Here is a 26,464-nt window from a genome sequence, read left to right as displayed (position 1 = left end):
TTTAGAAATTGTTAAAGGAGAACCTCTAAATATTGTGCAATTTCTAAGAAAACCACCAAGCTGTTAATGAAGTAAATATCTGTTTAATTTACAAACATCAGTAGTGTAACTGATATTAGTCTGGAGAAAGACAAAGCACACTGAATTATACATGTACATCTAATTTTCTTTTTTAAAAAAGATTTTTTTGGGGGGTTGGGGGAGAAACATCTGCATCATTACAGGGCACCCTGGGATTTTAGTGAGGGAAAAGCAGAGTCCACTATAGATCCTCATCAATTCTACAATGTAATTTAGCAGCAAATATGTTAACATGGGAACATGAAGGTAATTAAGGAGTTTTATTTTTGGAAAAAAATTACAGTTTTTGACATGACAGTTTCCCTCCCCACCAATCAATAAAAGGGCAAAAAAATGTCAAGGAGATATTAATTTGTAAAAGGTCTACTTTCTAGTGTCAATTGCTACACACCATTTTTCTTCTGTAAAGACGTGTAGAGGGGCCACTTCTTCCTATATGATGACTGTCTCACACAGATGTCATTTTCCTACTCTTACTCTGCATGCTCTTTGCAGCTGTCCTAAATGAGGCCAGTAGGTCTGTGACACCAGTGGTCGGATGTTCAGGTCAATCAACAAACCAACACATATTTATCCCAAGATAAACCTATGTTAGTACTATTGCCAAAAAATAAAAAAAAAATCCTGATATTTAAGTTTGAAAAATGTACAAAAAAATCAGGATAATTATAAATTAATATATATTAAAGCATCAAGAAACAGCAAAAGAATGGCCTAAAACGTTAAGTACAATGTACTTTGATACAATAAATATTCCTCATTGAAACTGAATACTGTATAGGGCTGTTTAGAAGTCATAGAAACAAAAATTCATATTATTACTAATTTATTTATCAATAATCTATTGGTTCTTTATCATCTCCTTTATCATTTATATTACAAAAAATTAATACTGGAAAATGGTAGATGAACACTTTTGTGTGCTGCTTCTGCGGACATTTAGAAAGAAGGTAGGGTGAGTCAGCACTTCACTCCCAGTCCTTTCGTGAATGGAACCCAGATCTTCAGGATACTTTATATTTTGCACAAAATATTTCTTATCAGCTTGCTCTATCTGTAAATTCTGGAATTCCACCCCCTGCCTGGCAGTCTCACTCACACACTTGTGCTTGATGTGAAGGTGGGACAGACATTTTATGCTCTGGGCAAGTACAGGTCGGTGCACAGTAGCTCCTCAGTCTCTATGTGCTTCTTCGAGTCTTCAGCTTGTTGCAAAGACAGATCTGTGTTGCAACCGTTCCCACGGTTGCTGTAATGCCACCACGTATAACTTTCTTCACACTTCTCCAGTGTAGGGGAAGCTTTAGTTTAAGCAAGTCTTTTATTTTATTATTATTATTTTTTTTCAAATGCAGAAAAAAAGTCTTTATTCTCATAATAAAAATAAGTCCGTTCTGTATTTTACAATATATTTCAAATATTTCCACTATGAAGCATAAATTAGTCCAACACGGTCAAGAAGTAGACAACCTGTGTCAGAGGTGGAAGGTGCTGGGACCACGCCTAGGACGCACACCGCGTGCAGCCACACTTTACCACCTTCTCAACCTCATCCACAAAGGAGGACCCGTCCGTGCATTCGAAAGAGTATTTCCGCCGCTTGCTCCTCAGAGGCCCACAGCACTGGGCCCCTGCACACCCGCCTTTACATTCCAGGCGTGAGACCTTCTTGGTGGTTTGGCAGGCTGCGTAGCCCTGCTGCTTTTGGTAATAATCTCTTATCCGTTCCCCTCGACAAGAGATTTCTAGAAAAGAACAGAAAAAAATCGCAGTCAATGACTGTGAGTCCACATCTCAATTCAGTGGATGCTGTCTCTCTGCCCTTTTTTTGTAAGTGCTATTTTTAGTATTATGTTTTTATTACATATCTTGGGCCGGTGGCACAGCCTGCTGTTCCTTGAAAAAAAAAAAAATGTGTCTTTTGGGCCTTTATTTCTAGCAAAGTGAATGCTATATATGTAGACTATAAATACAATGCTATTACACTGACAAGAAAATTGGATTCCTAAATCTTTTCCTTTATTGCAAAGAAAAAAGAAAAAAAAAATACACATCTTCTGTTTTTACACGACTAACAGCTGGTTTTGTTTACCACGGGGAGCAGTTTCAGAGAGAATGCAATTTAATTTATTAGACCTGGAGTTTAATATTATCCAATCTGTTACTTAATGCAAGTAACATTCCACTAACTTCATAAATTACCCTAATATGAAGTAGTTCAAAAAGGAGACATCTGCTGAAAGCTTCAGCAGGCACGCTCTTCCTGTCTTGTCCTGCTGCTGATACACAAAGCACAGTCCCTGCCAGCTGGAGACAAGGCAAGTTCTGATCATGGAAACAAAGTGATGGGCTGAAAAGTGTCTGTTCCCATCCCTCTGGCCTGCGTAATTTGCTATGGAAAAATCAGTGACTTTGAAGTCAAAGGTGATTTTTGGGCTAAAACCAGAGCAGAATTATTGGCGCCATCTTCTCTGTGCTAGAAGATGAATTAATAATATATGTGCATGAGAAAGGCAGGTAAAGGTTGCAGGTGAATTAATGAGTTAATGGGCCTTCTGTAGAAGGTCAAAAGGAGAATTACCTTTACCAAAGGTAAAATAGAGAATTTTCGGAGCAAATCAGGTTGTGACGGGCAATCTGGAAGCCATCTTATGGTGGGAGTTACGGACATTTCACATCTGGTGCCTTCATGACACTTGAAAATAAATCAAAAGCTGTAACAGACAGTAACACGAGGACCTGGGATTTTCTCCTGTCACCCCTCTGCCTGTTTCTTTCACCCTTTCTCTCTCATCAAAGATGGGGCACTCCTCCTGCTTGGCCAAGGGAAGGAGCTGCACAGCTGGGCTGGCTCACCTCGGTCGCAGCTGTCCCCAGTGTATCCACTGCTGCATTCACAGTAGGGCTGTCCGAGTCCTGAGAGCCTGCACTTCCCATGCTTGCACTTGACCGTCTGGCAGGGATTGAAAAGATCCTCTTCTTCATCACAGAGGACACCTCCGTGGCCCTCCAGGCACTTACAGCTGTAGGAGAAGGCATTGATGGGCAAGCACGTGCCATGTACGCATCTACAGGGGAGAAGGAACACGGGTGAAAGTGCGTTTGGTGTAGGAGGTCAGATGGGAACTGAGGATGACTGCATATGAGCCACAGAGTGCAGATGGGCTGGCTTCATTCTGTCCCATTTCCCTATACCTGCCAGCCTGCCTCCCTTCCTCTCTTGGGCTTTGCTTTGAGGGTTGAGCTTATGTGTTCAACTAAAAAGCAGCCCAAACTTACTTATTTCCAAGACAGGGGTCATTGGTCCGCTGGTCACAGAGGGGGCCCATCCATCCTTCCTCACACTCGCACGTGAAGCCTGATGGGCTGCTGGGCTGGCACCTGCCATGGGCACACACCTTCTTGTGGCACGGCTCACAGCCCGGCAGAATGCCTGTCTGCATGGGCACCTTCCGGAAGTCCTGCAGCTCACTGTTGATGTAGAGGTTCCGGATGCAGCCATGGAAGCTGGTGCCATTCTGCCCAGGGGCTTGGCGCAGAGATGCCACATTGTTCTTCCCTGGCATGCCTGAGTGGACACCACATTAGAGGTCAGATTCTTTGCAGGCTTATCAATCCTTTACTACCCAGAAATGTAGGTACTTAGGACCTCAGCCCAGCCAACAGGATATGTGGGTGGGGATGGTGGGGTAGAGAAGAGAGGGATATTGTTTTTGGTTTTGGAAGATGTTCTAGGTACTTCTAATGCACTGCTAGAATAAAGAACTTAATGGTTAAATTTTAAAATTTGTTTCAAACAAAAACTTTGCACATAAACATACATATATAAAACCTAGAAGCAGAGATACTATACTTAAAGACTGGGGAGCAGACTAATGTTTCTTTCTCTCTATCCAACCCCACCCATTCCAGATACCACCATCTGTAGGAAGCCTGGGAATTCCACAAAGCACAATTTGTAATCCCCTAATTCTACCCCTTATTTTAAAAGATGAAGGACCAAGATCCAGAAAGCTTGGGCAATATGGTCAATGTCACTCAGCAAGTTCAGATTAGAGTTAGGCCAATGAAATAAACCTCCTTAGTCCTGAAGTTAAGGTGCAGTCCACCAAGTCTTGGAGGCTGAGAGCTGGGGTTCGCAGTGACCATTTTTCCTAGTTCTGCCTAATTCTATAAATAAGCAACTAACCCAATACACCAAGGGCAATGTCCCCAGCTCAGTTAGGGATGTCAGTGCCTGAAAATCTTGCCCCTGCTTCTTATCCAGATGGCAATTCATTCACATCATGCATTTTTCCTAATTGAGAGTGAAGCCTTCATTTTCTTAAACAATCAGGAGGACAAAAGAAATTCCTTCAAAAACACAGTATTTGAAATCTTGGTACATAAATATTCCACTAGTGACAGTTATCTGGTAACTTTTGTTTTGGCAAACTGAAGGAATCTTTCCATGACCTGAGCCAGAAGCTGAAATAGTTTCTGGATTGCATCCTGCAGGGGGGTAACCATCCAGGTCATGTGGGGCAAAGGGAAGGAGCCAGAGGCCTTCAGAGTGCTGAGTCTGTCTGGGTATGCTCATGGCCCAGCTGTACCTGGACTCTGGTGTACTAACTGCAAGTTCTGGACTTGAAATATCAAAGCTCTCACTCTCCAGGGGATGTCTGTTATTGACACTGAGAACCATAGGAATCTCATTGGGACCCTCCCTTATGCCACTGTCCCTTTTGACATTCAAGGATCCTCATTAGAGTCCTAGCAGGTACCAAAATCAGGCAGCAAGGGTCACAAAACCACTAGAGTATCGGTCAAGTCTTCTCTTTTGGTTTTCAGTGCATTTGGGCCAGGCATTTCCCTTCTCTAGGGCTTAGTGTTCTCATCTATATCACTAACAGATGGACCAGAACGTTTGTGTCTAAGCTTGACACACATCAGAACCATTAGAGGTAATGTTAAATCTCCCCATCCTGAGATTCTGACCTTGCTGGGAGGGAAATGGATGCAGAATTCTAAACGCCAACATGCAGGGCAGGTGGTCCATGGTCATACTTGGACCTGAACTGCAGGTCTGGGCTTTGAATTTCCATGTGCACAGTTTTTTACTGTGTGTGTGTCTGGCCTTGGAAATTGGGCTGCTACAGCAGGGTCAAAGGGACAAAATTTACCATTTCCAGGAAAGGACTAGTGACAGGAAATTTCTTGCTTGGGGTGAGTCTTTCTAACGTAATCATATCCATCCATCATAAAAATGTGGGCCTTAATATCCACATGGTTATGGTCCTTTCTTCAGAGGTTAGAAATGAACTTCTTCCAAAGTTATCCTTAATAGCTCATTTTGATGAAGGTATGATCCCCATATGTGCACATCTACTGAATACAGATTGGCAAAAATTCTCAGCAGGGAGAAACAATTAGTGAGTGTGTGCCTGTTAAGTCTCCAAACTCAAACGTATAAAAGGTCTAGTTTTGATTATAGTAGAGTGTGTGTGTGTGTGTGTGTGTGTATGTATGCATTTATATTTAACTATTAATAGGCTATCATGGAATCAAAAACCATTTCAAATATCTATGATCTGTGGGGTTTTGGTGGTGGAGGTGCTTGATATTGAAACCAAGGTTACATGCACAGTAAGCACTGAGCTACATGCCCAGCCATAAACTCTTCCAAGTTAACCTTCCTATGTGCTTGACTAGGGAGCTAGACCTTAACTGATAAAAGTAGAATATCCAGGATATTTATAAAGCCCTTCATCTATGCCATGGATCTTAGATGGATTAATCAATAAATAGACTATTGTTAGATGTAACAGACTCTGCAGGTTTCCAAACTGGACCAATAAAGGGACCCAGTATCAAGACTGATGTCAATGGCAGCACTAGCAGATCTGTAATATATGCATGGATCTTCATATCAGGGCCTTACCTGCCCATTAGGTAATAAATGTTCTGGTTGAACTGTTTAACAGAAAGACATAAAGATCAAATCTTTTTGTGTTGAATAAAGACTATGTCACAAGTAGTTAATAAACCCAGGGTAAGTTAAGCTGCCTCTCCATTTTTCTAGAGAACACTTCTGTGAGAGACACAACAGGATGCAACACGTTCGGACCGTGGTCCTTAGGGGTGGCCCTGTTTTCAGACCGGACATGTTTACCTCACTTTCCTCTGCTGACTCAGCTTCTCATACCTCTGCCATGCAGCATTCAAAGCTGTGTTCTTACAAGATTCCTTGTATTTTTAAAATTTGAATCATCCTTGCAACTACCCTCTGAGTTGGAAGGAAGTGCAACCAATGTGTTTGCTGGCACTGAGGCTGGGATAGAGGTGGTTTTCTTCAGGACTGGATGGACAGAGGCCTTGTCTGGATTCTTCCAGATACTCCACCCTCAGTAGGACTAGTATTTTTCATTTTTTAGCTTAGAATACTTTTTTTCCTTTTTTAGAAAAATGTTATGATCTAAACAATCTCATTCTATATTTGAGAAAAAAAAATATGTTTGCACTATGTTCCAAAGAGGTTTTAAAAGATTCAGTGAAATGGTTTCTAGTAAAAGCACAATAAAATCCAGTAAAGGTTAAGTCCAGAAATAAACAACCAAAAGCCACATAACTTAGATTGTTTTGCTTTGCTTTCTGATTTTTCTTAAGAAGTGAGTGGCAATGCAGGTGGCTTTGGAGTCAGACAGATCTGGACTTAAATGAGGAGTCTACTACAAAATAGTTTTGTGAACTTGGACAAGTTCTAAAAAGTCCTTGAGGTTGTCCTTTGGGAACTTTGAAGCAGAGAAAGTAATATCTACTTCCTAAGGTTTTGTTGTGTTGGGCATGTAGTTTGAACTCAATAAAGGTAACTTCTTCCAAATCACAGGGACAGCTATGACTTAACGTGCTTCGCCCATCTGAAAGCAGCCCTGTTAACTCTTAAATGGAATACAAGCAAGAATGGAAAGCTTTTGTTTTTTAATGAGTCTCATGGTTGTGATTCCCATGAAGCAATTAGATTAGTAACTTTCTAAGCAGACTCACTGTGCAACCCTTTAATCACAAGGCATGGTGGTTACAAGAAGAGGCACTTTCATCCCCCACATCCCTGAGAGCAGATGGGGCATTTCTTTTTCTACTTAGTATCCTTTATGTATCCATTAACTTAACTTAGGTCCCAGGATATTGTAGTTGCTCCACAGATGTTTACAGAAGGACACCAAAGACTGAACTCTTTCTAAAAAAAAAAAATCAAACTCTATAAAAGTGTTACCACTTAACTACTGAAAAATTTAAACACAGAAGGACTATGGACTTAGAGAACAATTTTTAAAAATCCTCTGAAGAAAGCCTTTCGGGGTTAAGATAATTGTGTAGAATCCCAGAGTTACTGTTTTGTAGGAGATGATATGAACTTCATGAAAATACCTGTCATAGCGAAGAAATCAGGTTCCCTGACCTCTTCATACTCATTTTTTCTGTAAAATGAGTTAATTTTGTCAACTTAACCCAATGTAATTTAATTCAATGTGCCTCAAGTGAACATTGCCTCCTCTCTTGTTCCTTTCTCTAACTTCTAAACTTCTGTGTCTCTAGTTTATACTCATTCCTCCAGATGGAGGCAGGAGTGGGGGCTCTCTGCTTTGTGGGTCTTCTCTCCTGGGCTCCTTTAAAACTTTGCTTGTACCTCCTTCCTTCACACATTTACTCATTTTCCTTCTTGCTGAATACAAGTTAAGTCCTGCATCTTCTCTACATCATTTCTAGCCCTGCTCTACCTTCCCAGCCTCCTCTCTTGCTCATTCAGGTGAAGGTCTTGGCTAAGCAGAACCCCTTGCTGGTGGCTGATACAGACTGTACATATAAGTCATTCATGAGCAGCTGGTAGTGCAGAAGCTCTCACATGGTCACATGTGGCTTAGCGGGAAGGGTTTTGACTCCTTAAGGAAACTGGGGTGGGGCACCTACTCCCCAGGTTACCTTGTGCTTGTTTCATCATTTTTTTCATAGTCTGATTTGAACACCATCTTTGTTTTTCTATAGTATAAGTAAATAGAAGATTTGATGATCTGACGTACAAATCACCTAGCATGTGGTAGGCACAGAAGAAATATTAATTACTGTCTCTATCCCAATGACACATGTTGTTAGACCCACACAGCCAAGATTACAAAATGATCTCTTAACACTCATCTTTGGCTCTTTCTGTTCTGTCCTTGCTGGCCATCTTTCAGACGGATCAGCATTGGTCAATGACTATTGCACCCGGCATCAATAACTTCAGAATTAGTCTATGATGTGAACCACCATAGGATATGGGAAGCCATGAATTGGAAAGTGGGCTTACCTCCTACGTAGAGTGGAGAGTCAAAATTCAGAGTAGACTGTTTTGACAAGTTGGTGATGATTTTGGGGCTTCCCCCATCGACGGAGAGGGAAAGACTCTGATCCAGTGCAAGCAGTTCCACGATGTGAAAGTTTCCATCATTGATCGTCTCCACGCTGCAACAGAGAAACAACTTAGCCGGCCCTTCCATGTCTCTTTATTAAAGAGACAGTGTATCTCTATCTAGTCTCTTTTCTATAATTTTTTAAAGTATCAGGTCTATCAATTATTACTGCTGCCTTCTAAAAGCTTTGAGAAGGCTTATAAAAATTCATAAAATGGACAAACATAAAGTCTAAGAAACTGAGGTAAATGGAAAATGCAGATTAAAAAATATGATTTTCAGTGCAATTTGTAAATAGGTGCTGGATGGTTTTAAGTTCTGGTTACAAATTTAACCATGGTGTCAGAGCAGGCAAAAATGTTAACAGGAACAACGAAACAGGACCCAGGAAGAAAATGGCACCAATACATAACACAGAGTCGGGAATATACTCTCTTTTCACTATATAGGCAAGAGGTGTAACTGGAAATTGGCATGGAATAATAAAGTGAACACCAAAGACCCTGCAACATGGGATACTGTCTGGGAAAACTGAAAATGGGTTAAAAATGGATTTATGGGAGCCGAGGATAGAGAGACTGCTCCAAAATGTGAGTGACTACTACTCCCTCCTCAAGACAACTGCTTAGATTTCCAGACACTGATACTTAAATTTGTAAAATTCAAGCCTGGGAAAGGATGAAAAGCTGTATTAACATTTATGCTGGTTCTTACCACTGGAGTCTAATCATATTGCATTGTTTGCTGACTGAGAATAAACAGGTTTTGATCTGAGGACAATCTGAAACATTCTGCAGAATTGTGAACACATTTGAAGTTGTCTTTGTTGAAGTGTTTACAAGGGTTCATGTGTGCTGGGATCTTTGATAGGATAGCCTGTCTCAGATATCAACTTTAAAAATAAATATTAGAAATGTCAATCAATATTTTGCCTCCTACATATTTAATTATCCTAACATTTAACATCATTAAAACTGGCAAAGACTAGAAAATTGCTTTCTAAATACAGTTACATATCAACTGTTCTCCGTCTTTAATTTGACTCTCTTCTAAGGGGATTTGCTGAGTTGTAGTATCAACTAGAGTTAATTATAAAGAATTTGGAGCTTCACAAATCTGAATTTGAATCCTGGTCATGCAAGTATTAATTAATGTTTGACCTTGGATAAATGACTTGATTACTAATACATTTCACTTTTCTTTTTAGTAAGTGCTAATAAATGTTTCTCCCTTCTACAGTTAATTTGAGGTCTATATCAAGTGAACATTTAAAAATGCATAACACAGTTAAATTAAATGTTAGCTATTAGTACCATCACCACCATCAACACCATCTCCATCATCATCACCATATAAATAAATTACCCAATACTATTTCAGAATCTTTTTCAGAAAGAAATTCAGAAATTTAGATTAATTCTGTTAATCTAAACATTAACAGAAAAGTAAGAACTTTTGGAGAGTAGTTCTTGTTCAAGTTTCTAAAGTTCTAAAGTAAAGCATTAAAATAAAGATACATAAAAAGGGTAAAAGCCAATTTTTTCCCCTTGTGGTCATATATAACCCTTTAAGTGGTTTTATATGGATGTTCGATAACTTTGACTTTAATTACATTATAAATATTAATAATGAAGTCTCCTTTTTCTCTCTTTAAAATTGTAAAGAAAGGCCCATATGTACTGAGAAATGGGTCCTCGGTCACATATTGCTCTTAGACAATCAATGAAGGCAAGTCATTGTTAATGATGGTATACAGGTGGCTTAAGACTTTTAAAGTTTCATGGACCCTTTATAATGCAGGGTTCCAGCTGTGAAGCAGGAGGTATGTCACTTTGTTACTTCTCCTTTATACCCCATTTTTGTTTCATTTTTTGAGTATATGTTTTTAACTCTCACTAATTCTAAGCTGCATTCAAGTAGGGGCATTGCATTATTTATTTCCCTATTCCTTAATGTACTTAGCAGAGTGTCTGCTAAATAATAGATGCTTAAGTAAATATAAAGGATGTATTAGGAATAATAGAGGGGTTTTTGTTTTAATAATACTAAGTAGAATATAGTTCTAATCAATAGGCTTCTTGTATATTTAAAACAAGACTTCTGAAAGATTCACTTTATTAAAAATTTTTTTTTGAGTTAACATTCGCATATTGTTTGTTGGATCTGAGAGAAATCTTGCTCAGCTAGGCCTACTTCTTTAAAAATGTGTGACCTCAATTGTGACCTTAGGTGATTATTCTCTTTTCTTCCTCATTAGAATAATGTTAATAAAAGAGCAAAGAATTCTATGGTGCATGCAATGGGCCGGGTACTGTTCTAGGGATTTTGCAAGTATTTCCTCATTGGAGCTTCACAAGAGTTGAGAGTTTAGGGGATTCATAGCTAAACAGTCGTGAAGCCAAGCTGCTTTACTCCAGTTTATGTGATCTCAGATATTATGCAACACATTTTCAGTAAAAGTCCTAAAGAGGCCTAGTACTATATAAATGTGTGTGTTCTCACCACTAAAATCCTTTAATGGCATTTCTTACAGATATCCTAGAGATAGGTACCTCACAAATAACCTTATATGATAATTGCAAAACTTGGTACATTTACTCAAAATCACTGAATTAAAAAAATATATAATAATATTACAAGAAGATAGCAGGTTTATGAGGATGCATATATAGTATGTGGAAAGCTGAGTGTGAATTCTGTTTCTCCAATCATGAGTGAGATTCACATTAATATTTTTCTCCCCCTGTAAGTTTTAAATGTCTAGTCTGATCATTTTGGAACCTGATAAAAAGTTACAACACACATTATTTCCCTTTATATCTCCTTAGAATTAAGTGGCGTCTGACCTTAGCCTTTTAACTTGTAAGTATTGCAAAATTAATATTTTCAGATTCTTTGTTTTTATGATGATGATACTGTGTGTATGGGGCCTCAAGATAATATGTAAGAGTTAAGAATATTCTAAATTGTTTTACTCTGTGTTCTCTGGCATGAGACAAACTGGGAGTTGTCCAAGAATCTTTTGCCTACATATCCTTTTAAAAGAAAAGCAATAACTGACACCAGTTGTTACTTGTAAGACTGAGAGATCATCGAATTTTCAGTCTATCACAGTCAGTTCTTACATACCTACTTGCAAAGGATAACATCCTTTCGGGTCTGATAAGTATTGATAAACCTCCATTTCCCTGGGGAACTATATATTTGATGACTTACAAAAAGGAGCAAGTGAACCATTTAACTTTGAACTTTTCCACTGGGAACATAAATTTCATTTATTACGATTATTATGTAATTTAGTTTTACTCTATTCATCTATTACTGAGATTTTGTTTTCTTGTATTTCTAGAATATAAATGGAAGTATAAAAGCCATGTGATTTTCCAGTAATGCCTGTGGTTTGCTGCATACAAATGCTTTAATCCTTGGGGCTTAAAGGAAAAGAGGGCTCTAAAATGTTTCCAACTTTCTTTTTCTACTTACTCAGGACATTAAAAATAAAATTTTTATATTTCTATGTCAACCATGAATATCAAAGTGTTTCAGTAGTTTTACAAAGATAAAATTTCATTTTTGTTTATGTGAGCTCCAGCTTTTTGCCATAAGAATTTTAAAAATCTGGTGGTGGTGGCATAGTCCAAGCAATGGAACAGGAGTCTGAACCAGACATTCTGATATCTCTGGGCTGAATGTATTTCCTCTGTGAAGTAGGGTATGGTAATAAAAAAACATGTCTGCTCATTTTCTTAAATCAAAAAGAATACGCAGCTAAATGAGATTCCATTGGATGCATAAGAGTTTTTCAGAAGAAAGTTCTTATAGAATAGTTCATCAAGTAATATATTTTAATCAGGAGTTTTGAAGCAGATTGATTTTAATAAAACACACTAAAATAGAAAGGGACCTCTATGCTTGAGCATACTGTGGGGTCACATGTAAAGCAATGAAGCTCTCATTTGCATATTGTTTGTTGGATCTGGGTATCTGGGATTAAAGAGAATCCATAAACCACCAGAAATACTAATTTCTAGGAACCTGCCCTGTGTCAAGTAGTGAATTAGGTACTTTGTATTTCTATATACAAATTCTTATAACCACATGTGAAAATCAGATGCAGTTCAGATAGCTGAGAGGATGACACTGCAGCACAAGAGGTGGAGTAACTTCCCCAGGGTTATAAATTTGATGATGGTACCTTCCCAAGTGGCATGCCCAGAATGGCTGTATGTTTATCTCAAAAATAAGAAGACCATCTTATAGATTCGGTATGCTGTCTGCCTCCCCTTTGAAACTGAATGCCTCAAGAATGCAGACCAGTTGAGTTTCCTTTTTTCTTAATTTTTAAATGCAAATTAGACAATTCTGGAGCTATGTAACCAACCAAATCTAAAGTACACAGCAGAAAGTCCCCTGGAGTTTCATGGACCTGTAAACAAGGAAACTGATTAATACTTAGTGTCCTACACAGTTGCACAGTGGTTCATTTGATTTCCTAATTTTTAAATAGTAGTTTAAAAACTGGATTTCTAAATAAGCTGTTTGATTTGGAGCATGAGATTAATTTGAATCTAAAGATATACATACATATTTTTCAAGAAGAACTTTTATTAAAATTTTCTCTTTTCTAGACTAAAAGAAAGTTGCTTTGAAAGGTAACAAAACAACTTTATTTTCAGATTTCTTGAGAATAAAATGTATTACTCTATCTCTAAGAGCCTAGTGCTAATGTGAGTTTTGACTTTGGGCTACAAGTCATTCATTCATTCATCCTTCCATCCATCCATCCATCCATCCATCTATCCATCCATCCATTCATGCCACTAATACCGAGTCCCTTTTATGCTATTCTCTATGCTGTAAAAATCAGGCATTCGTGCCAAATTCTTCATTCATTTACTTGTTTGGCAGCTCATTTTATTGGCTATTGCTTATTAGAGACAGTGGAGTGTTGACAAATGTTTAACAATTGGCTCTCTGGGAAAAGAAAATGAGCCTGGATTTGTAGCATTTGCTGACTTCTGGAGTGGAAATACTCCTGACATGGCTGATTTCAAGCCAACACCAAGCATGATGTTGCGGGACCTGGGTGTGGAAACAGGCAATCAACTGCTCTCAAAGCTTAGCTCCCACAGATTCCTTTCATATGGGCTATTCTCAAAGTGTAGTCCTTGGAACACGGTATATCCCTGGGAATTTGTCAGAAATGTAAACTGACAGGCCCACTGGAGATCTGCAGAATGAGAAACTAGTCGTGGGGTCCAGAACCACTGCTCCACACTACTGTCTGGATGCTGGTGCTATGAATTGTGCATGTCTAAAAGAAACCACAGTCTTCTGTCTGGATGAGTAGATGTACATGTTGCTTTAGCTGTACTGCTAAGGAATAATCAGTGTCTTGTGTTTCCTTAAACACACTCAAAGCTGTGCTAAATCCTGTTCTCATCTTTAAATGATAGCTATGTTTCCAAAAAGGATGTATGGTTTGGAAAAGGACACTAATTTGAATCTAATGAAGGAAACATGTATTTTTCATTAATAATTCAAACAATTCCTTTTATCTAAATTAAAACAAAGTCACTTTGAAGGACAGCAAATTATCAGCCTAGACATAATTCCATGAAACAACTGTCCTCAAACAGACTTATTTGAAATAACAGATACCCAAAATGAAATTGTCTAAACCCAAAACATCCTAGAAATAAGAACGTCTAAGAAACTTTTCCTTAATTCTATCAGATTTTGTTTTGTTAAAACACAATACATTTATCCAAATGTTGAAAACTAATCAGGCAATTGGTATAATGCAATTAATGTACAAAATTATTTCCATGTGCAATTCTCCAATAGCACATTTAATGATGCACAATTCAGAAAACAATGTTTTGCCAAAGTAATTTTTATTTAACATAAAATGATGGCAGTTAAACTGAATTTTAACTGGACAAGTTTCTCTGGGGGTAAAAATATGTAACATACCCCCTTTTAAAAAATCAGTGTGGTGTATTTTAATGAGATTACCTAAATGGAAACAAATCATTATTTGAACATTTAATTCAATCAAACAAAATATATACTAAGAAACTTAGGGGAAAGCTGATTGCAATAGTATTATCAAGGATTTTGCTATAATGATGAAGAAATGGTGCCTCTCATTAGAGATTCACCCTGTAGTAAGGGCCAAAATAAGGACAGAGACTGCTACTTTATGACATTTGAATAGAAGGCAGAGAAGTAGCCACAGCAGAATTAAAACTTGAGACAGATTGCAAATCAAAGGTGAAGGGTAGAAAGGAATTAAGAGTAAAGCTACTAGACCCATGCTACACAAGAAGCTGGCCAGGCCTTTCAAGGATGTTTATAGCAGCACAATTCACAGTAGCTAAACTGTGGAATCAACCTAGATGCCCTTCAGTAGATGAATGGAAAAAATGTGGCATATATACACAATGGAATATTATTCAGCAATAAAAGAGAATAAAGTCATGGTATTTGCAGGTAAATGGCTGGAGTTAAAGAAGATAATGCTAAGTGAAGTTAGCCAATCCCAAAAAAACAAATGCCAAATGTTTTCTTTGATATAAGGAGGCTGATTCATAGTGGGATAGGGAGAGGGAACATGGGAGGAATAGACAAACTCTAGATAGGGCAGAGGGGTTGGAGGGGAAGGGAGGGGGCATGGGGTTAGAAATGATAGTGGAATGTGATGATCATTATTATCCAAAGTACAGGTATGAAGACACAAATTGGTATGGATATACTTTGTATACAACTGGAGATATGAAAAATTGTGTTCTCTATGTGTAATAAGAATTGTAATGCATTCTGCTGTCATATATAAATTTAAAAAAAGAAGAATTCAATGGGAACACAGGTTTATGTGAGGCAAGTGATTGGAACTCAGTTTTGGACATTCTGAATTTCTGATATCAATAGCTATCACGGTTTACTTTTTGTCATGAATGTTCTGAGTACTTGTATTAAATAATAAGATTTTCACCATAGTCCCATAAAGAAGATGTGCATGCTGCTTTAGTTGCACTGCTAAAGCATAGCACCATTATTTATCACTCCCATTTTCCATGTGGGGTCCTAAGAGTTGTAGTAACTTACCCAAGACACACTGTCAGTGGGTGAAAGAGGTGGCACTCAAGTCAAGGCAGACTGACTTTAGAGCACTGCCTCTACTTATTACTTAAGTGCAATATTTGAGAGCTAATGACATTCAAATGGCTCTATCAAAATGATATGAAATAAAATCCATGCTGAAGGCTTGATTTGCTCTTTTCCTTTGTCTCTATGCCTAGATTTTCTCTGTGCAAATGTATGAAAACACAAATACATACACTTGTTTACCCACCTTTGAGACTGGTCTGCCTTATTTAATTTTTCTAGCTGAGCTATATTGCTTGAAAATCTTTCAATATGACACATAGATCTTTCACATTTATTCACTCCCTCCCTTTCTTCCTTCCTTTCCTTAGTATGATTTTTCTTAATATACTATATAATAAAATACCAATTAATATTGTATTACATATCTACCTATCTAAATTTTAGGTAATTGTTGACCCTTTCTTTTACTAAAAACAATGTATTAGCATTCCCTAAATTAACTGTCATAATTTAAAAGGTAAGGGTTAAATTGTGTTTGCCCTAGACCTGATACTGTATGTCTCCATTTGATGATGATCTAGCAGAAACACAGACTTCTGGTTTCTAACAGTAAGTACACAGCATGATATTCTTTTTTATAAATATCTCAGGGCACATTCTATTGTTTCTCAGGCAAAAATGGAAATGAACATAAACTCAAAATAACCTCTGAAAAGTATGTCCTCATTTGGATATAATCACTTGGTTTCTATAATTTATCTTCAGATATTTTCAGTTTATATGACTGCTAGCTTTATTAGACCAACTCCCAAAACTTCACCCTCGTTTTCTGGGAATTACACACTGCTTCATCATCATCAAAAAAAATAAAAAATTATATATAAATAAACCACAAATTTATGATATCTTTTTATGGTCTGAAACATATCAGGGTTATATAATTTAAGGCCTAGTAATAGCTAAAATGTTGGCACTAATTCATCATCATTTGGAAATGAAATAACCATTGTATTCCACTTTGAAACCAATAATTATTGTTTTCCATGCTCCAAATAGTCCCAAGTGGGTCAACTCACCACCAAAAGTACTTATTGAATTCCACTCATGGCTGCAATTGGCAATTGTCTTCCCAGGACTATTTATGAGGGATCTGATAAGATCTGAAGTCTTTAGAAGCACATTTATATATGCTGTTCCATTTTTTTTTTGTCACAAACAACATCCTCTGACTTGTTGCCAAGGGAGTTTGGCTTAAATATGTGTTTAGCTCACATATCTTGTATTAAAAATATAAATCAATATTTAAGGGAGAGAAAAAATATTTAAAAAAAAACATTTTTGCCTTTTCTGGAAAAAACAGAAGTCAGGTAAAACCTGGGCCAGAATTTTACATGGTAGCCTTTAGAGAGAACTGAGAATTCATGGCCCTGATGGTTGATTCATTACAGCAACTTCTTTTATATTGTCAATATCAAAGCTATTTGTAATAGAGGAATACTTATCTAGAAAGTTCAATCTTAAGAATTAGGGGTCTTACTATGGTCCACATTCATTTATTACATTTGATTTAATTAATCTATTTAAGATTCCTGCCTAGAAAAAATGTGCATGAGTGTGTGTCCCTTCATAAGGGTTGCAGTTATTTCTACAAGTGAGGAAACTAACTAGGTGATGCGCACAGGATGATGGAGGGTTGATATTGATACTAATAGTATCTATCATAAAGCCTGCTGCTATCGATTGTGTGTCCCCCAAAGTTTATTATGTTGAAAATTTAACCCCCAATGCAATAATACTGAGAAGTGGGACCCTTAACAGTTGATCAGGAGCTATTTGCTGTAGGCTGTGGAAGGAGTATGGTGAGTTTAAAGCTAGCCTCAGTGACTTAGTGAGGCCCTATGCAACTTAGTGAGACCCTGTCTCAAAATAAAACATAAAAAGAGCTGGGATGTGGCTCAGTTGTAAATTACCCCTTGGTTTAATCTCCAGTATAAAAAATAAAAAAGAGTTGATTAGGTCATGAGGACTCTTCCTTCAAAAATGGATTAACTCTGCTATCAAGGCATGGGTTAGTTATTGTAGGAGTGGGTTCCTGGATAAAGAATGAGTTTGGCTCCTTTCTTCTCCACCCCATCTTCCCTTCTGCCTTCTGCCTTGGAATGATGCAGCTAGAAGACCGTTACCAATGCGGCTTCTTTTCTCAACTTTGGATTTCATAGAACTATAAGAAATAAATCTCTGTGGCTTCTCTTCTACTCAGGATCAGATCTGTTATACTGGACTAAGATACCTACTATAGCCAATCATGCCCTCCCATACCCATTGCAAAATTATAGAAAAGAAGCAGTTCTTCATTAAACAAATTTTTTCACCTTTACCAGTAACTGAGAGATCTTCACCTGTAAATGGCAGAAGCCGGATGAGAGCCGGTGTCGTAGCTGGCACGAACTCGCCCTCGGTAGAGCTCCACAGCAATATGGTCTTTGTCCCCCTTGTACAGGAGGATGCCGCTGTCCTCATCTGTGGCGATCTAGTAGGAAGTCACCTTGATGTTACTAGGATGTACAGCCCACCAAACATCTTTCATCAAAAAGAGACAGACTACTAAGTGAAGCGAGGACTTTTTGTCCCTGTGGCTATGAGAAAATAATACATGATGAAATTATTGTTGGAAGGGTGACCTGTCTGCAATTTATTCTGTTGCAAATTAATTCTTAAAGAAATTGGAAAATAATAACAAATACTCGAGTAAATATGTTGGATTGGCTCAGAACTTCCTTTGCTGGAGATTCTCATTTATTTGCTGTTTTTGTTCCTATTATAGGCCTTGTTCTTGACAAATGCTAAAGATGACTGCATTGGGCAAGATTAACTTTCATATCCCATATTTAAACAACAACAAATTCTCTATAGTGATGCCACATGCAGCGGGAAATCTCTGTTCTTGTATTGCTCTTTTTCTTTGGGAGGCTTTTAAAGGACTAGTCAGGTCAAAGGTATGACTTAAACCTCAACACCACTGTATTCTTTCTGTAAGGATCCCAGGTGACAAATACTGGAAGACACAGGAACGGTTTCTAAAGAAGGCCTACCTATCTCTTCTTGCTCATTACTTCAACTCAAGCCAACTCCTTAATGAAGTGTTGGGGTAAAAGAAATAAAAAGAGGTGGAGTCTCTAGGAAACTGGCTAATGCTGTTTGCATTCAAAATACATGAAAAAAGATTTTGTTTACCAGAAAAAACAAACATGTAGCCCCATACACTGTGCATGTATCACCCCCAGTGTAGTTCAACTTTCTCCATATGGGTCTGAATGACTTGGTTAAAGGTACACAATGATTTGGAAAGATTTAAAACATATTTGTAAATTTCATATAGATCCTTCAAAGCTTTGAGTGAAGAGTGAGCAGATACTGGCTTCACTGTGGTGTCTGTTTTCCCTGTACCCATTTCAGTCTCCTGTGCAGTCTCAACTTCATAACCATGAAAACAAGTGCATAAAATATCTTTACTTGAGCCCAAAATTGAGGAACATACTTTGTTGCTGTGGGGATTTTACTCCCCTTTGGATCAAGTAGTGAATAAAAATACTGGTTCCTATTTCATTTAAAAAAATATAAATGTTGAAGAGAAGAATTACCAAAGCTTTTCCCACAAGGAACTTTTTTTGTCATTGGAGCATGAAGTTATTAACCTTCTATTTGATGAACACCACCATTTACTCACCAGCTACCCGGATGCACATTCCTAGAAGCTGAATGTGGCTTAAGATCAGATCAGCTTTTGCTGGAGGGGCAACTCTCACCTGAAGTGTGATGTTTGTCTGAGGTCGGACCTTGGCTGAAGGAATCTGAAGATAGGACTCTTTGTTTACAAAATTTACACTGACCAATTTTTCACACTTCTCTCCCTGGTATCCAGGTAAACACTGACATATTGGCTCATTTATCCTGATGATGCACTGAGCTCCATTCTGACAATCAAAATTATCGCAGGGGCTGGTACGAGGGAGGACCATGGGTGGAGAAAACTCACAGAACAAGCCACTGAAAAATAAAGAGGGGAAAAAACCATGTTAGTCAGAATATATGTGAATTTGAGTCTTGTAGAGCTCAAAATAGCAAGTGGCGCTTCTGCTTTACCTGTAACCTTCTGGGCAGATGCACGTATAACCATTCACTGCATCTGTGCAGTGGGCACCATTCTTACACTTGTTATCTTGGCAGTCATCAAAGTCAGTGTCACAGTGTTCACCAATGTATCCTGGTGTGCAATCACACCTGTTCGAGCAAGCAGGAAAAGTTTCAGACTCAACTGATATGATATTAATAAAACAGCTTCATTTCTTTGAGAAAACATGGTAGCATTTTAAATAAAACATAGTTAGAGTTGTCTTATCTCCAAATAATGGAGTCTAGTAAATGGTCCTAGCTGTAAACTATGGTGTGGTTTCTCACTTCGAACTGCCAGAGGAATGGTGAGTTTATCTCATTTGTGAGAGTGAACAGCCACAATACAAATAAGAGCAGATTAACTGCATTAGGGTTTCTTCCTCCCTCTTCTTCTTCCTCCTTTCCCTTCCTTACTTCACATTTTGCTTACAGAGTCCTTTATTTTTATTTCAGCCTAGTTCATTTTGACCACTGGAATGATAAAAGGGCTAAATTACAAAACTTACTGCAAATTGTAAACATATTTTTTTTTAAAATGAACATTTTACATTTTCCTAAAGAGCCTAGACACACTGGAACAAAATATAATTTCAAGAAAACCAATTTTGTTAATACTGGATACCCAACCGGGCATGGTGGCACACACTTATAATCCCAGTGCCTTGGTAGACTGAGGCAGGAGGATCCCAAGTTCAATGCCAGCCTGAACAATTTAGCAAGGCCCTGAACAACTTAGCAAGACCCTGTCTCAAAGTATAACACAAATTGCTGGGGATGTGGATCAGTGGTTATGTGCCTATGGGTTCAATCCCTGGTACCAAAACAAATAAAACCCCCCCAAAAATATTATGCATAAAATCATTAGTATGGTATTTATATATAATATATGATCAATAAGTGATTGCTACTTTTTATAACTCTCTATATGCCTTTCTAATTCTATAAAAGTCTTATGGTTCATTCTTCACTAATCATCCCTGTTTTATTTCAAATATATTAGGATTTAAGTAAAGAAATTAAAAACACTGAAATGAATTTGACATTACTGAATGCCACGGATTTTACCTTAAAATGCAAAATCAGGACTTAAGCATTTCTGGAGAACTGATGAGTTAAACCAAATTGGCGAGTAGGCCTCCTAAGAGTAACTAGCTGACTTTGCCCTTGCATGTATGAATTAAGAAATGAAAGGAGCTCACTGCATCAGCATGCTTGATCTGCCGCCAGTTGGTTTTAATGATGAATCGTAATGAAACAAAGTAAACAGCAAGACTGAAGCTAAATGGACCCTAAGTGGCCATACAGATTCTGAAATAGTTGGACAAGGCCCTAGAAGAGAACTTCCATCAATGTTAATGTGAGCAGAGCCGCTGAAGTGCCAAGCAGTAAAAGAAAGAACAAATGCTTTGAAACACTTTGAATTATTCATCTGAGGAAAAAAGTCAAAGTCAAAGATAAGAGAACCAAGCCCTCACTACAGTGGCTGTCGAAGAGACTGTTTATATCCTCTTCTCTCCCAATACTGTTTTTCAGGCCCATTAGAACTTGCAGTTATATCATGATCAACATTTTTGTTTTCCTTTTGTTCCTCACAGCAAGTTTCAAAACAGAAAGAAAAATTAGAACAAGAATTCTTTTAAGTTTGCATTATCAATAAAACCTATCAAATTCCCTCTGCTCCACTGACAAGGAATGAAGAAAAAAAGCAAAGAATACAAAACATACCGTGGAGAAGCCCAAAAGCCGACTAAGTAAGATGCATGCTTGAAAAGACTACTTATGGCATATCATGGTCTAGAAATATCTCAAAGCAATTCAGGAGATTGATGAGGCATATAATATAGTAAGAAGAGTAAAGCCAGACCTGATAGTTTACTAATGAGAAAATGAAGTTGAAGTAACAGTACAACTTGTCCAAACAACATTTGGCAGTAGAGATTTTCTTGACCAGCTTCATCTTATTTGATTTTTAAGATCATTTCTTTCTACAACTGTCATTCTCATAACATGCAATTATTTATAAGATGGGAGCCACAGCTAAAACTCTGACTCAACCAGTTTTTGGTTAACCTACGTATTGCTATAAAAAGAGCTCCATGAATTATTGACTAATGAAAATAGTGGACTTCCAAATAAGTTCATTTGTAATCTACAGAAAGGCACTTTAAAGAGTGTGCATCCTGATAGTAACAGAAGATGTTTAATTAAGAATTTGTTTTTTGAAGACAAACTCTTATTTTTAATGTTTCAATTAAGGCTTGCTTATACTTTATCTTATAATTACAAAGCCATGTGAAACCTGTTCAGCAGATAAGCAGTTATGGAGGATTTACATATTTCTCTAAGAAATGATGATATTGATTATGTAGGTGATATACTTTCAATTTGTCAAGTTCATTTGTGGGCATATCAAAAGATTATCAGAAGTGAAAGTAATTACCTAAGGTGTTTGGTTGAATAAAATCTTGTGTAAAATAAAAAAATTTAATAGGACTTTTGGATTTTGCATAGAATTGTAAGCACCATGAAAGAAAGAATCAAACCTATCATTTTCATTCTTGATAAGATAACAAATGGGATTAGCAGTTACTGCAACTGGCATCTATATACTCTAAAATTAAGATTTTAAAGCAAACTGAAAAAACGAACACTGCCAAGAGAAAACTTGAGAATACATATTTAATTTGGATCAAACTTTGAAAGGCAGAAAGGGTCTACTGGCCTCACTCCCCCACTTGATTCAGAATGTCTGGTGATGTATTTGATAAATATAAAAATCTTACAGTAACAGCTTCTTATAAAAGTGTTCCTAAGCTGAGTGATTTTTAATTCTCTGAATCCTATGGCAATTAAGTGTGGGTCATTTCACTGAGAAGATGAAGTATGCAAAAGCTAGAGAGCATTACAAAAATATAAAATGGTATTATTACCATATGTCCTGTCTATGAAAGATATTCAATAAATACAGGCGAAGAGGCTAATAATCTCATTTTCTAATTGTCTGATGTAAGAACAGCTTAACTATAGTGTCATGCATACAATCCCAGCCTGTCATCTACAACACCAACTGTAGTGTTCATAAACTATAAAACCATCTAGGGTAACAGATATTAGGAAAATCACCCAACTGTAAAGTATCAAACCTGGCTCTGCCCACAAGGAAACTTGAGGTCTTTGGAGAGCCATCTGACATCTTTGGACTATGATTTCCTTGTGTTTAAGGTGAATTTGGATCACATGATCTTGAAGCCATTGGCAACTCTAAAAAGAGACTTTTGCTGTTGATCCACTGAAAATATTTCAGGATTGCAGCAAAGGAATCGTGTAATTTGGTACCAAACAGACTTCAGAAATATTTCTCGAGAGGAAAGCAAAATAATTTTGATGTTCTGAGTTCACTTGAGGGAACCCTCTATCTAGTATGACTGTGACCCTTACAGAGCCTCAGGACATATATTAAGGCCAAAGGAGCACTAGTGATAATTACAGTAAGACGACAGGCACACCCTGGAAAAGTCTGGGCAGTCTGGGACACACAGTCGCTCATCTTTCCCACCTTGGATAGTCTGAGTATTCTTTCAGACCATAACATTTTCAGTTACATTCAAATCAAATTCTTTATTTCACCACGAACATACCTTTAACGAGGCACCCAAGGATGCCAGGTATTTAGCTAGATTGGCTTTCAAATAAATGTGAGGAGGCTGAGGCTGAGGATCCTTTATTCCCCAATTGACTTCCCAGAAAGAGTCATAGCACAAAGCAAAAACCTCCTTTCTTTTTCTTCAGTGTACTGAGAGAAATCCATGCTGCATAATGACTATCCATAAAGTGGTCACTGGCACTAGTGAACAAGTCCTTTTAACCTTCAGCTGAGGTGTGAAGCTCTGGAGGAGAAGAAAGTTCCCCTCCCCAGTTGTGAGCCCAGGAGAGGTCCTCTAACTTACTTGAACCCCCTTGGCGTCAGGATGCACTTGGAGTCATGCTGGCATGGGTTCAGGTCCTGGGCACAGAAGTCCAGCTTCTCCTCACACAACTCGCCTGCAACATGGCAAATGTTGTCAGTCCACACAGACAGGTTATCAGGCTCCCACCAACCATCTGCATTAGGGGTCTTAGAGAGATTAGAACAGCTCAGGAATGAAAATAAAACAGAAAAAGCAAACTAACTAACTAACTAATTAACTAACTAAACTAGAACCCCTTCCCCTACCATAGATGATGATAAGAAACCTGAAGATCCCATATTCAACCAATCTTGGTTCTGCTACTAAATTGGCTTGTAATTTAGGACAACTCCAGTGATGTGTGACTAACTTGAGACCCTCGAGAATCATACTGTTAGAATTGGGGGGGGAAATTGAATGCTTTTCATTCTTGCTTTATTTACGTATTTATCTGTGTATTTATTATTTATTTGGTTTTGAATTTTTATTGAGCTATAGCACAGACAGACCCAGTGAATAAATGATAGACAATAAGCATTCACAAACAACCCACTTAGGTGACCAGTATCCACATCCAATCACACCCTATTTGTCAGAATATCTGAAATCTCCTTCATGCCCCCTTCTGGTCACTAACCCCACCAAGGGTGGCCACTATCTTGATAAGACCATAGATTAGTTATCCCTATGTTTGATCCTGACAGAGATGGAGTCATTTAGTATGTATATCCCTTTATGTCTGGCTTATTCTGTAGCTTTATGTTTGAAAAAATATCTTCGGATGTTCATAGTCTTCAATGTCTTATGAATCTAGAAGAACAATACTTTGTTTCCCTCTTATGAATCATTGCAACAGCTCAACAAACAACAGCTTAGGCACATCCAAAGGAAAAAGTAAAAGTAAAAAAAAAAAAAAAAATAGAAGGGGCAGACACTCATTCCATGATTGTCAGTTAAGTCACAAAGAATAACTTTTATCAACAAATGAAAGCCACAAACATATCCATGTTGATTTGAGGCATTTTATATTGCATTGCATATTGGATAATCTCTTAGGAAATTTCTTCCAGTATGAATAACATGCTCACTATTTGAGGTATATTAGGCCAAGTAACATTCTTACTGAGATACTAATTTTCCCAATCAGTGAATATAAGATACTAAGGTGACTGTAAAGGTACATTTTCAAAAGTTGGTTTCTACCTTACTTCCAAATATTTTTAATTGTTTTATATGCAAAAAATGAAGAAATAAAGTGACATATTAAAAGGCAAGTGTTCAATTCCGAGGAACTACTAGAACTTTCATTTGTTTAGAGTCTGAATTTAAACACTATTGGCTTAAAAATCAGAACTTTGAAGGTAATTCTTTTGCTAAAGATGGTCCTTTTTAAAGCTATATACTACTGACCGGTAGAAATAGTTGCCACTTGAATGTGATATATATATTATTTAAACTTAAAGGATATTTTTCTATGAGGCATGTGTAAAAATGTATTCATCTAGTTATTATATCAATCTGTTTTCTCTATGTCTTAAAATGAACGAATTGCATTGAAGGTCTCATATATTTCTTCTGTAAGATTTTCAGTGTCTCTAAATCTGTGAGACAAAAAGCTTTTAACAACATTTATATGGTGAGCTACTTTCAAAGAAGGGTTTTCAAGATTTGTGATTTTAATTACTAGGACTTCAAGTTAGGCACCTTGATGGAATTTGTCCATTGTGTTTTATTGGCCTACCACAATTTAATTACTTTCCGTTTTCTAATCAAAACCATCTTGTTTGGATGCAATCTATTTACAGTTGTTTATATCCATGGCAATTCATAAAACTGATGATAGAGAAGGACCACTTGTGATACATATTAAATGTCATCTATGTGCTTTTCACTTTATTCCCAAATAAGAAATTCTAAAAGTGATAAGAAAGGAATGTTTTATTTTTATTCACTTTGATCCAATCCAACTCAGTCCAATTAATCCCATTTAAGTCAGAGTTCAATAAGATATACTGTATTTTGTTGTACTAGATGCAAGGACTACAGGGAGGGATGTGGTTGATCTTGACTACAGTCAGTTCCTAGAAAAAGTCTGAGCTAGAGACAGAACCTAGAGTGAATTACAGCGCTGAGAGAAGAAAAGAGCTGATTCTGTCATCTCCACAATAATTTCTCCATAGATTTGCTATGGAAAGGAGTGAGAAGAAAGGCAATTCTAATAAACTGTGGGATAGATAGATTGCCATATTTGTAATTAAGAGCTTTAGGCTAAGCATGCTAACTTGAATGTGAAAAGCTGCATGAATTTCAAGTACGTATTCCTTAAATCTATAAGAACAGTATAAGAGCAATATCAGTCATTACTGAAGTTGTATATGGTAATTGCTTGTTTCCCTTACATAGATACACACCTGACTCTGATAAGATTGATGGACTATTTTAAAAATGACTTGATTCTTTTTATTCTCACCAAACATTTTAAAGCTAACACATATTGCAAAAGCATTCCCCGTGTTTCACTGCTGCCTAACTCATTTTTAAAGCCCAATCTTCTACCATACACTTTTCTCTCTGGTCTGTTCACTGTTTTATGAAGTTAACTCAATGCTTGGGATAATGTTTTTTTTTTTTCTTTTGCTTTAATAACTTTCTTTGACATTTCTGTTGTTGATTTTTCTCACTCAGGCTTGTGCCTACTTCATGGCAAATATATTATATTGT

At 37.3% G+C, this 26,464-nt stretch overlaps 1 protein-coding gene across 3 annotated transcripts in view; it reads right to left on the bottom strand.

Moving 5' to 3' along the window:
• Nucleotides 1-1,584: 1,584 nt before the first annotated feature.
• The window catches only part of Slit2 (slit guidance ligand 2), a 331,792-nt gene continuing 306,912 nt past the window's right edge, over nt 1,585-26,464 (bottom strand). For all 3 annotated transcript variants that reach the window (XM_027936332.3, XM_027936326.3, XM_027936338.3), the window contains 8 exons: nt 23,744-23,837; nt 19,767-19,904; nt 19,430-19,670; nt 18,023-18,153; nt 8,408-8,562; nt 3,361-3,649; nt 2,938-3,149; nt 1,585-1,826 (listed from right to left, as the gene is read on the bottom strand). In XM_027936332.3, the coding sequence (XP_027792133.3) occupies nt 1,585-1,826; nt 2,938-3,149; nt 3,361-3,649; nt 8,408-8,562; nt 18,023-18,153; nt 19,430-19,670; nt 19,767-19,904; nt 23,744-23,837 (1,502 nt within the window). The remainder of the gene's footprint in view (nt 1,827-2,937; nt 3,150-3,360; nt 3,650-8,407; nt 8,563-18,022; nt 18,154-19,429; nt 19,671-19,766; nt 19,905-23,743; nt 23,838-26,464) is intronic.

The sequence above is a fragment of the Marmota flaviventris genome, chromosome 7, assembly GCF_047511675.1.
Source record: "Marmota flaviventris isolate mMarFla1 chromosome 7, mMarFla1.hap1, whole genome shotgun sequence".
Taxonomy (NCBI): Eukaryota; Metazoa; Chordata; class Mammalia; order Rodentia; family Sciuridae; genus Marmota; species Marmota flaviventris.
The sequence above is the reverse complement of the archived record's forward strand: the minus strand, read 5'-3'. Positions and strand labels throughout refer to the sequence as shown.